A 12,238-nucleotide genomic window follows, 5' to 3' on the forward strand; every position below is an offset into this window, starting at 1 on the left:
CATTAAGAACACCTGTTCTTACCACGACATCTACTAGACCAGGTGAATCCAGGTGAAAGCTATGCTCCCACTTCAATCAGTGTAGATGAAGGGGAGGAGACGGGTTAAAGAAGGATTTTTAAGCCTTGAGACAATTGAGACTTTGATATTGTATGTGTGCCATTCAGAGGGTGAACGGTCAAGACTAAATATTTAAGTGCCTTTGAACGGGGTATGCAGTCAAGAATTGCAACACTGCTGGATTTTTTTTCACGCTCAACAGTTTCCTGTGTGTATCCAGAATGGTCCACCACCCAAAGGACATCCAGCCAACTGGACACATCTGTGGGAAGCATTAGAGTCAACATGGACCAGCATCCCCTGTGGAACGCTTTCCACACCTTGTAGAGTCCACGACCCGACGAATTAAGGATGTTCTGAAGGAAGGTGTTCCTAATGTTTGGTGTGTGTGTGTGTGTGTGTGTGTGTGTGTGTGTGTGTGTGTATGTGTGTGTGTGTGAAAACAACAATCAGTGACCGGACACTGAAACACAGTATGAAACTTTATTCCCCTATAAAATGACACATTTAAAAAAAAATCCTTCAAATGATTTGTCATTAACATGAATGTTTTCGGAAGTGTTTTACTGGGAACAAAAAAATAGAAACTCATCACATCCTCATAACTGAACATGTAGTTTGTGTCAATCAGGTGGTAGCAACAAACAAACAAACAAATGTTCAAATGAAACATCTCTTAGAAAGTATTACAAGCATACGATTGTATGGCTTTAGTACCACAAGTCAATCATATCATTATAAAAATGTAAATAACACAACAACAACAAAAAATATGTATTTATAAAACACTTAGTAAATGACTTATCCTTCTGTTGATCGGATCACATATCATGTTTAAACAACCAAACATCTAAATGAATCTGTCCATAATTCCATACATGGTGTGATTAAATCAAATATATTGTATAATTCTTGTGTCAAAAAAATTTGTATTTTAAAACTAGAACACTCCTTAAAACATATTGAAAAAAATAAAATCCAACATTGTGTGTCCTGGTCAACTCATTGTGTTTCCTGGTCAACTCATTGTGTGTCCTGGTGTGTCCTGGTCAACTCATTGTGTGTCCTGGTGTGTCCTGGTCGACTCATTGTGTGTCCTGGTCGACTCATTGTGTGTCCTGGTGTGTCCTGGTCAACTCATTGTGTGTCCTGGTCAACTAGTGAAATCCATGAAAGTCATCATTGTCAACAAAACTGTCCTCCCGACACCCAGCAACACATCAGCGAAGAGACAAAAACGTAACTACGAGCGTTTTCTGCACCACGTTATTATTAAGTGGTTGCCTGGATACCGGTCTGTCGGTTGCCTGGATACCGGTCTGTCGGTTGCCTGGATACCGGTCTGTACAAAGTCTCATCGTTCCACGGAGTATAGGGTGTGGAATGATAGCAACAAAACAAAACAAAACAAAACAGGTCTGGGTATCAGGCTAATTAAGTGACATGAGTTACTCCTAAAATGTTTACAGTACCACTTCGAGTACAGTAACCAGCTGGAACACAGATAAGATACCGGACATGCTGATTTTGAGTCCAACCAACCATTCAGTACTAGTTATACTGCATTTATACCACTAGGTGGAGCTGTTGGGTTATTGACATTCTCCACCTGGAAACTGTCTATAGGGGGAAAAAATGGGAAACACTTGGACTGTAATAGGTGCCTGATATAAATATTCATTTTTGAGTGTTGGTACTGTTTTATATTTAGGTGCTGGAAATCTGCAAGACTTTTGAGCTAATGTTCTATAAGAGGAACTGGAGCAGAATAACATTTGAGGTGCCGATTCTCGGTGAGCTCCTATCTAAGTCAACCACTGACAACATCTGACCTCAGATCCACTTGTTTCAGAGCTAGTAACCATTATAGTCATAGACATATGACCTTATTTATGGTATATGACTTGTATGAAAAACTGATCAGAAAGACCTGTGGATATCGATTTTTTTGTTGTTGTCAATATGTCTCAATGGTAAAACATAGATTTAATTACATACATTTTACTTTATTGCAATTTAACTTGTCCCATCATTGTTTACATGTGTACATTTTAGACTCGGGGCCACACTCTTTTTATAGAAAAGATATAACAATCGTTTTAAATAAGCGTAGAACTGTATCATACTGTACATAAACGTCAATTTAAAGAATCCACACAGTCACTATGAAAAATATCACCTCATAATCACACAGTATTTTTTTAGATCATATAAGCAGCTTGTACACCAGCCATGTGCTTTACAACTAGAGATGCAAAATTACAGTACCTTTCCCTCAAATTCCCAGGTTTTTCCCAGAAATCCCAAATGAAGGATTACAGCATTCCCTCCTGTTTCCAGGAGTCTTCCTACCAGGAATTTTTTTTTGGGGGGGGAAACCTGAGAATTCTTAGAAAGTTACCGGTAATTTTTGCAACCGTATTTAACAACACTGTCTCACTTTGAGCAACGATTACAACCACCACAATGGTCACCTGACACATCGTTAAAATCATCAACGGCGACCACACAGAATATTAGCCAAACACATTAAATAACACGGGATGAAAAAAGGTTACTGGCTCAGTAATCACTTCTCACCAGTACTCGTTAGGCGGAATCAAAGAGTAGGGTAGCACTTGGAAAGTACTGCAGATTTACATGAAAATACTGCAGATTTATATGAATGTACTGCAGATTTACATGAAACTACTGCAGATTTACATGAAAGTACTGCAGCTTAACAAAGTACTGCATCTCTACATGGAAGTATTGCACCTTTACAAAGTACTGCAGGTTTACATTAAAGTACTGCAACTTTACATGAAAGTAATGCATCTTTACAAAGTACTGCAGCTTTACAAAGTACTGCAACTTTACAAAGTACTGCACCTTAACAAAGTACTGCAGCTTTACATGTCCACTGATACACCTAATTGTATCTATCTGCCAACTGGAAAAGCAACTGTGTTCTGTAGGATTGTTGAAGTTCTGTAACCGTGTTCTGTAGGATTGTTGAAGTTCTGTAACCGTGTTCTGTAGGATTGTGGAAGTTCTGTAACCGTGGTCTGTAGGATTGTTGAAGTTCTGTAACCGTGTTTTGTAGGATTGTTGAAGTTCTGTAACCGTGGTCTGTAGGATTGTTGAAGTTCTGTAACCGTGTTCTGTAGGATTGTGGAAGTTCTGTAACCGTGTTCTGTAGGATTGTGGAAGTTCTGTAACCGTGTTCTGTAGGATTGTGGAAGTTCTGTAACCGTGGTCTGTAGGATTGTTGAAGTTCTGTAACCGTGTTTTGTAGGATTGTTGAAGTTCTGTAACCGTGTTTTGTAGGATTGTTGAAGTTCTGTAACCGTGTTCTGTAGGATTGTGGAAGTTCTGTAACCGTGTTCTGTAGGATTGTTGAAGTTCTGTAACCGTGGTCTGTAGGATTGTGGAAGTTCTGTAACCGTGTTCTGTCAGATTGTTGAAGTTCTGTAACCGTGGTCTGTAGGATTGTTGAAGTTCTGTAACCGTGTTCTGTAGGATTGTGGAAGTTCTGTAACCGTGTTCCGTAGGATTGTGGAAGTTCTGTAACCGTGGTCTGTAGGATTGTGGAAGTTCTGTAACCGTGTTCTGTAGGATTGTGGAAGTTCTGTAACTGTATAGCAACTGTTCAGTTAAAACCAGGCTTGGAAACAACAACAGATATTCATCATCTCATACATTTGACAGCCCTTTTATATGTCATAACTACTTCCCTGTGGCTCAGTTGGTAGAGCAGCATGGTGCAACGCCAGCATGGTGATTACAACGCCAGCATGGTGATTACAACGCCAGCATGGTGATTACAACGCCAGCATGGTGATTACAACGCCAGCATGGTGTTTACAACGCCAGCATGGTGATTACAACGCCAGCATGGTGATTACAACGCCAGCATGGTGATTACAACGCCAGCATGGTGTTTACAACGCCAGCATGGTGTTACAACCCCAGCATGGTGTTACAACCCCAGCATGGTGATTACAACGCCAGCATGGTGTTTACAACGCCAGCATGGTGTTTACAACGCCAGCATGGTGTAACGCCAGCATGGTGTAACGCCAGCATGGTGCAACGCCAGCATGGTGTTTACAACGCCAGCATGGTGATTGCAACGCCAGCATGGTGTTTGCAACGCCAGCATGGTGTTACAACGCCAGCATGGTGTTACAACCCCAGCATGGTGATTACAACGCCAGCATGGTGTTTACAACGCCAGCATGGTGTTTACAACGCCAGCATGGTGTAACGCCAGCATGGTGCAACGCCAGCATGGTGTTTACAACGCCAGCATGGTGATTACAACGCCAGCATGGTGTTTGCAACGCCAGCATGGTGTAACGCCAGCATGGTGTTTGCAACGCCAGCATGGTGTAACGCCAGCATGGTGCAACGCCAGCATGGTGCTACGCCAGCATGGTGTAACGCCAGCATGGTGTTTACAACGCCAGCATGGTGCAACGCCAGCATGGTGCTACGCCAGCATGGTGTAACGCCAGCATGGTGTTACGCCAGCATGGTGTTACGCCAGCATGGTGTTTGCAACGCCAGCATGGTGTTTACAACGCCAGCATGGTGCAACGCCAGCATGGTGTTAGCAACGCCAGCATGGTGTTTACAACGCCAGCATGGTGTAACGCCAGCATGGTGTTTACAACGCCAGCATGGTGTAACGCCAGCATGGTGTTTACAACGCCAGCATGGTGCAACGCCAGCATGGTGTGTGCAACGCCAGCATGGTGTGTGCAACGCCAGCATGGTGTGTGCAACGCCAGCATGGTGTTTGCAACGCCAGCATGGTGTTTGCAACGCCAGCATGGTGTGTGAAACGCCAGGGTTGTGGGTTCGATTCCCATGGGGGGGCAGTACAAAAAAAATGCATGAAATTATATGTATGAAATGTATGCATTCACTACTGTATGTCGCTCTGGATAAGAGCATCTGCTAAATGACTAAAATGTAAAATAAATATTCCATTGGGTTTAGGTGCCCTAAACATCAAATCAAATCTCCCCTTCCCTCTGTGTATAAATATCCCTGGTCATCTGTGTGGCCTTATCACATTCAACATATATGATTTCAAAAGAAAAAATAGAATGACAAAGCTGTAAAACATTATTCTAAATATAAACCATCAAGTTGGTGAAAACAATTGCTGTTAAATGTGATAGATTCAGCATGAAATATCCTGTTTTTGTAGACTGTTTTTAATGATTTTACTATGTCAATATGTCTTTGTTGTCAATATGTCTTTGTTGTCAATGTTTTGGCACCAAACTGGTGTGTCAGTTGTGAAGAAAATGTAAATAGTTGGAAGTTAATTGAAAATAATTGTGTATTTTATTTGTCGTGTTACCATTTTTCTTCGTATTATTATGTCATCTCTTCATCGTTGAGAAAGGCTTGTAAAAGTACAGTCCATCTCCCTTGACCAACTATCCTGTTAAACAATCCCAGAGAGGCAGTACCGACAGAGTCCTACAGCTGACCCAGGGCCCCAGTAGATTAAACCTGCTAGGGTTCCTTCTTGCGGAAGGCGACTGTTTGCCTCTGCTGGAACTGAGGCTTGTTGCGTTTGTTGATGTCCTGCCAGCGGCAGAGCAGAATCATCTTGAAGGTATTCCTGAAGGTGAGGTTGCACATGGCATAACACATGGGGTTGATGGTGCTGTTGACGTAGCACAACCAGTAGCCCAGAGCCCACAGAGCTTCAGGGATGCAGTCAGTACAGAAGGTGTTAACCAACACCATAATGTTATAAGGAGTCCAGGTTATGATGAAAGCCAACAAGATGGCACTGAGAGTCTGGGCAGCCTTCTTCTCTTTCTTCTCCTTGACTACACTCTGTTTCTTACGTTTGGTGATCTGGGTCTTGGCTTTGGAGGCGAAGCGCTTGGCCATGGCTGCATCCTTCAGGGAGATGGGAGCCGAGGGGCCTGAGGAGGGGGACTTAGAGGTGGAGGACACATCCCCTGTTTGGTGGCTCCTGGTGGAGGTCTGGATGGAAGACGAGGAAGTGACGGGGGTTTTAGAGAAGGAGCGTTGGTGGTAGCTGTTGTCTTCCTTGTCTTTCTCCCTTCTGGTATTAGAGGATGTCTTTTTGTCCTTATTATCGCCCCCTGGTGGCCGGAGAGGGTCCTTCGTAGCATCCTGGTCCTCAGGAGATGTCAGCTGGGGGTCGTTGTTAGGGTTGTTGCCAGGGGCGGAGTTTATCCCCGGCAGGTTGACCACGATGGAATAGATAGCTCGGCTTGACTCCGTCGCCCCCTCCTCGTCCTCAGAGTCTGATTGGTCCATGGAGGCCCCGCCTCCATCGTTGTTGTTCCAGCTATCGGAGCTGCTGTGTTCCGGCTCTCCTCCCACTGTGCTTGCCTTCTTCTTGGACCAACTAGTCAGCGGCCAGAACCGGAAGCGTCTTCTGGTCTTCTTGGCTCCAGAGCCTTTCTGACCGGCCTGGTTAAGCTCGTAACTGCTGCAGCTCCTGGAGCTTCCTGTCTTAGGCACCATGGGAGCCTCCTCTTCCTGGGCCTCCTCCTTCTTCTCCTCCTCTTCCTTCTGGCTACCCCCCTGGCCCGCCTTGTTCCCTGCCCCCGACCCCCTCAACCCCGCCAGATCCTTCTGCCTGTTCTCTGTTTCTCTGTAGATCCTCCAGTAGAGAACCGTCATGATGGTGACCGGCAGGTAGAAAGCAGCGATGGCCGTGCAGAATGTGATAATAGGCTCTGAGAGAAACTGGATAAAGCATTCTCCAGGCGGTACGGTGCGCTCCCCTACGATATACTGCCAGAAGAGTATAGCCGGGGCCCACAGCACGAAGGACACGGACCAGGCCATGCTGATCATAGTCAGAGCTCTCTTGGTGGTCCTCTTGGCCCGGTAAGTTAGAGGTCGAGTTATGGAGAAGTAGCGGTCGAAGCTGATGACTAGCAGGTTCATGACGGAGGCGTTGCTCGCCACGTAGTCGATAGCCAACCACAGGTCGCACGCCCAGTTCCCTAAAGCCCATTGGTCCATGATAATGTAGGTAGTGTAGAGGTTCATGGAAAGAGTTCCTAGAATTAGAACACTGTATTTTAGTTTCACTCTGATATTACAGTAACTGACAATACATATTACACTGATATTACAGTAACTGACTATATTTATTACACATTTGATATTACAGTAACTGACTATTTATAATACGCATTTGATATTTCAGTAACTGACAATATATATTACACATTTGATATTTCAGTAACTGACAATATATATTACACATTTGAAATTACAGTAACTGACTATATATATTACACATTTGATATTACAGTAACTGACTAATACATATTACACATTTGATATTACAGTAACTGACTAATACATATTACACATTTGTGAGACACTGGTCGGCAATCATAGTACAATATATTATTAAATATCAGCTGTGATACATTACATCATCTATCCACACGTATGAAAACAGGAAGTACAATTAAAATACCGATGATGAGGTCAGCGAAGGCCAGACTGAGGAGATAGTAGTTATTGACCGTCTTCAGCTGCTTGTTCACCTGGAAGAGAGAAGAGAAACATTTATTATTAAAGTGCCACTCCCACAGTATAACATCAATTAACAAGACATATGATGTTGAACGCTGTTAAAAACAATGTTGTGCACCATTTAGTAAGAGTTTTGTGGCAAGTACTGTAGGCCCCTGCAATAATTATGAACTGCGATACACATGCCGTCAAGCTACTTCGCGCTACAGAAACAGGAGATAGGCTCATGCCCTGTGGGCCATTCTGGCTCGGACAAGCCTACTTAAACAACTACTGTACAGGCAGTCATAATACAATGTAACGTTAGTCTAGGCCTACAATCTACCTTGAAGGAGATGAGCACCAGGATGTTTCCTACGACGGTGACCAGAGACAGAGACCCGGTGAGGAACACGATCAGGATGACCTGCCAGATGGTGTGACCTCCCAGAGGGTCGTAGGTCACCATGGGATCAAGGAGGGAGGCGTTGGACAGGCTGGATCGAAGAAGAACAAGATGATTACATTGTAAACACTGAAACTGAAATGTATTTCCTTTATCCTAACCCTCCCGAGACGAACAGACACCCACGGAAAGGTTGTAGGAATGGCTTAGCCACAGTGCAACACGCCTGGAGCAGTTTAGAGGTTAAATCTCTTGCTCAAGGGCACAACAGGCAGGAGATGGTATCAAGGATAATGAATTCCAGAAACTCTTCCAGTTTTCCCGGCTCACACCCTACAAATTCCCTTCACAGAGTCACCTCTGGGATTCGGTTTTCTAACCCTCTAACCTGGTCAGGTTGGTGAGGTCCCTGGTAATGGAGTCGTTGTCCAGCACAAGGCCCAGGATGTCGTTGTCGGCGTAGACCCTCAACCCTGGGAAGCTGTTGTTCAGGTACATACTGGGGTCTACAGAGGGGGAAGAGCTGGACGAGTTCAGGTTCAAGGTCATAGTGCTGCCGTCCTGAGGGCATATTCTGAAGACACCTGGGAGAGAAAAAGACAATTTGTTTTTGGCTTTATAAAGTCATATATTCTGAGTATACGAAACATTAAAAAACACCTGCTCTTTCCATGGCATAGACTGACCAGGTGAATTCGGGTGAAAGCTATGATCCCTTATTGATGCCACTTCTGATGGCTTGGGGGCAGTATTTCGACGTCTGGATGAGAAGTGTGCTTAAAGTAAATTGCCTGTTACTCAGGCCCAGAAGCTAGGATATGCATATAATTAGTAGATGTGGATAGCAAACACTCCACAGTTTCCAAAACTGTTAAAATAATGTCTGTGAGTATAGCAGAACTGATATGGCAGGCAAAAACCTGAGGAAAATACATCCAGAAAGTGGGATTTTTTTTGATGTGGGTAGTTTTCAATTGAATGCCTATTGAGTTTCTAATGGGTTAGGACCCCGATTGCAGTTCCTATGTCTTCCACTAGATGTCAACCGTTTTTAAACATTGTTTCAGGCTTGTTTTCTGAAAAATGAAGAAGAATGAGACCTTTCTGTCAGTGGACTGCGCGCCCTTCGTTGTTTTTCCTTTCTATTGAATACGCTATTGTCCGGTTGAAATATTATCGATTACTTAGACAATTGACAACCTGAGGATTAATTATAAACATCGTTTGACATGTTTCAACGAACTTTACCGGTACTATTAGGATGTATTCGTCTGCATGTTTTGACCACCTTTGAGCCAGTGAATTACTGAACACAAAAATGATATGCCAAGTTTTTGGGATATAAAGAGGGACTTTATTGAACAAAACAAACATTTAATGTGTAGCTGGGGACTCTTGTGACTGCAACCAGATGAAGATCTTCAAAGGTAAGTGATTCATTTTATCGCTATTTCTGACAATTGAAGATTGTGCCGTTTAGAGGGTGAATGGGCAAGACAAAAGATTTAAGTGCCTTCGAACGGGGGTATGGTAATAGGTCCAAGGCACATCGGTTTGAGTGTGTCAAGAACTGCAACGCTACTGGGTTTTTCATGCTCAACAGTTTCCTGTGTGTATCAAGAATTGTCCACCACCCAAAGGACATCCAGACAACTTGACACAACTGTGGGAAGCAATGGCGTTAACGTGGGCCAGCATCCCTGTGGAACGCTTTCAACACCTTGTAGAGATCATACCCCGACAAATTTAAGGTGTTCTGAGGGCAAAAGGGGGTGCAACTCAATATTAGGAAAATGTTCCCAATGTTTTGTACACTCACTGTATATTATTTTGTATTGCATAGAGGGTGTTCTTTAATGGAAGCCTCTCCAACATAATCCAGGTAGAGCCTGGCATTCCCCAGGGCAGCTGTCTAGGCCCCTTTACATTTTCAATCTTTACTAATGACCTGCCGCTGGCCTTGAGTAATGCCAGTGTGTCTATGTATGCTGATGACTTAATATTATACACATCAGCTACCACAGCAAGTGAAATCACTGCAACACTTAACAAAGAGCTGTAGACAGTTTCAGAATGAGTGGCAAGGAATAAGTTAGTCCTAAATATTTCAAAAACTAAAAGCATTGTATTTGGGACAAATCATTCACTCAACCCTAAACCTCAACTAATTCGCCGTCCATTTGGCAAATCTGACCATAATTCTATCCTCCTGATTCCTGCTTACAAGCAAAAACTAAAGCAGGGAGTGCCAGTGACTCGCTCAATATGGAAGTGGTCAGATGAAGCGAATGCTACGCAAACCAACAGTTTTGAGAGCACAGACTTAAATATGTTCCGGGATTCATCCAATGGCATTGAGGAGTATATCACTTCAGTCACCGGCTTCATCAATAAGTGCATCGATGACGTCGTCCTCACAGTGACCGTACGTACATATCCCAACCAGAAGCCATTGATTACAGGCAACATTCACACTGAGCTAAAGGGTAGAGCTCCCGCTATCAAGGTGCGGGACTCTAACCCGGAAGCTTATGAGAAATCCCGTTATGCTCTCCGACGAACCATCAAACAGGCAAAGCGCCAATACAGGACTAAGATTGAATCGTACTACACCGGCTCCGATGCTCGTCGGATGTGGCAGGGCTTGGAAACTATTACAGACTACAAAGGGAAGCTGCCCAGTGACACAAGCCTACCAGACGAGCTAAACTACTTCTATGCTCGCTTCGAGGCAAGCAACGCTGAGGCATGCATGAGAGCACAAGCTGTTCCAGATGACTGTGTGATCACGCTCTTCGTAGCTAACGTGAGTAAGACCTTTAAACAGGTCAAAATTCACAAGGCCGCTGGGCCAGATGGACTACCTGGATGTGTGCTCCGAGCATGTGCTGACCAACTGGCAAGTGTCTTCACTGACATTTTCAACATGTCCCTGATTGAGTCTGTAATACCAAAATGTTTCAAGCAGACCACCATAGTCCCTGTGCCCAAGAACACTAAGGTAACCTGCCTAAATGACTACAGACCCGTAGCGCTCACATCCGTAGCCATGAAGTGCTTTCCCACCTGGACAAAAGGAACACCTACGCGAGAATGCTATTCATTGACTACAGCTCAGCGTTCAACACCATAGTGCCCTCAAAGCTCATCAATAAGCTAAGGACCCTGGTACTAAACACCTCCCTCTGCAACTGGATCCTGGACGTCCTGACGGGCCGCCCCCCCAGGTGGTAAAGGTAGGTAGCAACACATCTGCCACGCTGATCCTCAACACTGGAGCCCCTCAGGGGTGCGTGCTCAGTCCCCTTCTGTACTCCCTGTTCACCCACGACTGCATGACCAGGCACGACTCCAACACCATCATTAAGTTTGCAGATGACACAACAGTGGTTGGCCTGATGAACGACAATGACGAGACCTCAGAGACCTGACCTATTCCTCCTCAGGAGACTGAAAAGATTGGGCATGGGTCCTCAGATCCTCAAAAGGTTCTACAGCTGCACCATCGAGAGCATCCTGACTGGTTGCATCACTGCCTGGTACGGCAACTGCTCGGTCTCCAACCGCAAGGCACTACAGAGGGTAGTACTGCCTGGTACGGCGGGTACAGGGTACAGAGGGTAGTGCGTACCCGTACTAGTTGCATTGTGTCCCGCCATCCCCCCACCCACTAACCCCTCTTTTACGCTGCTGCTACTCTCTGTTTATCATCTATGCATAATCACTTTAACTTTACCTATACATGTACATACTACCTCAATTAGCTCAACTAACCGGTGCCCCCGCACATTGGGGTTAAGTGGGCGGGTGTTAAAGAAGCAGCGCGTTTTGGCGGGTCATGTTTCGGAGGACGCATAACTCGACCGTCTCCTCTTCCGAGCCCGTTGGGGAGTTGCAGCGATGAGACAAGATTGTGACTGCCAATTGGATATCACGAAATTGGGGAGAAAAATGTTGTAAAAAATAAATAAAAAAAACTAAAATATACGTAAAGCACATGTTTGCCAGCGTTCCATTTATTCCATTCCAGACATTACAACGAGCTCATCCTCCTATACCTCCCCCACCAGCCTCCTCCAGCCGTTTCCCTTCTAAGGGAAATTCAAAATAAATTCACATTCATCACTGAAGCCAAATCCTCGTACCTTTACCCTTTGGCTAGAGATCATGTCCATAGGCCCATTTTTGGAATCTTTTGAACTGCCAGAACGTGAGAGATATAGCTTGGAGACAGACCAGGTCAGTCTGGCCACT

The 12,238-nt window shown here is 44.5% G+C and overlaps 1 protein-coding gene across 2 annotated transcripts in view; it reads right to left on the minus strand.

The window, feature by feature from the left end:
* Window positions 1-5,012: 5,012 nt before the first annotated feature.
* Window positions 5,013-12,238, minus strand: part of LOC115183656 (muscarinic acetylcholine receptor M3-like) — an 88,297-nt gene continuing 81,071 nt past the window's right edge. For both annotated transcript variants that reach the window (XM_029744761.1, XM_029744762.1), the window contains 4 exons: window positions 8,373-8,568; window positions 7,925-8,075; window positions 7,541-7,610; window positions 5,013-7,112 (listed from right to left, as the gene is read on the minus strand). In XM_029744761.1, the coding sequence (XP_029600621.1) occupies window positions 5,575-7,112; window positions 7,541-7,610; window positions 7,925-8,075; window positions 8,373-8,533 (1,920 nt within the window). In that variant the 5' untranslated portion in view covers window positions 8,534-8,568 and the 3' untranslated portion in view covers window positions 5,013-5,574. The remainder of the gene's footprint in view (window positions 7,113-7,540; window positions 7,611-7,924; window positions 8,076-8,372; window positions 8,569-12,238) is intronic.

The sequence above is a fragment of the Salmo trutta genome, unplaced genomic scaffold, assembly GCF_901001165.1.
Source record: "Salmo trutta unplaced genomic scaffold, fSalTru1.1, whole genome shotgun sequence".
In the NCBI taxonomy this organism is placed as follows: Eukaryota; Metazoa; Chordata; class Actinopteri; order Salmoniformes; family Salmonidae; genus Salmo; species Salmo trutta.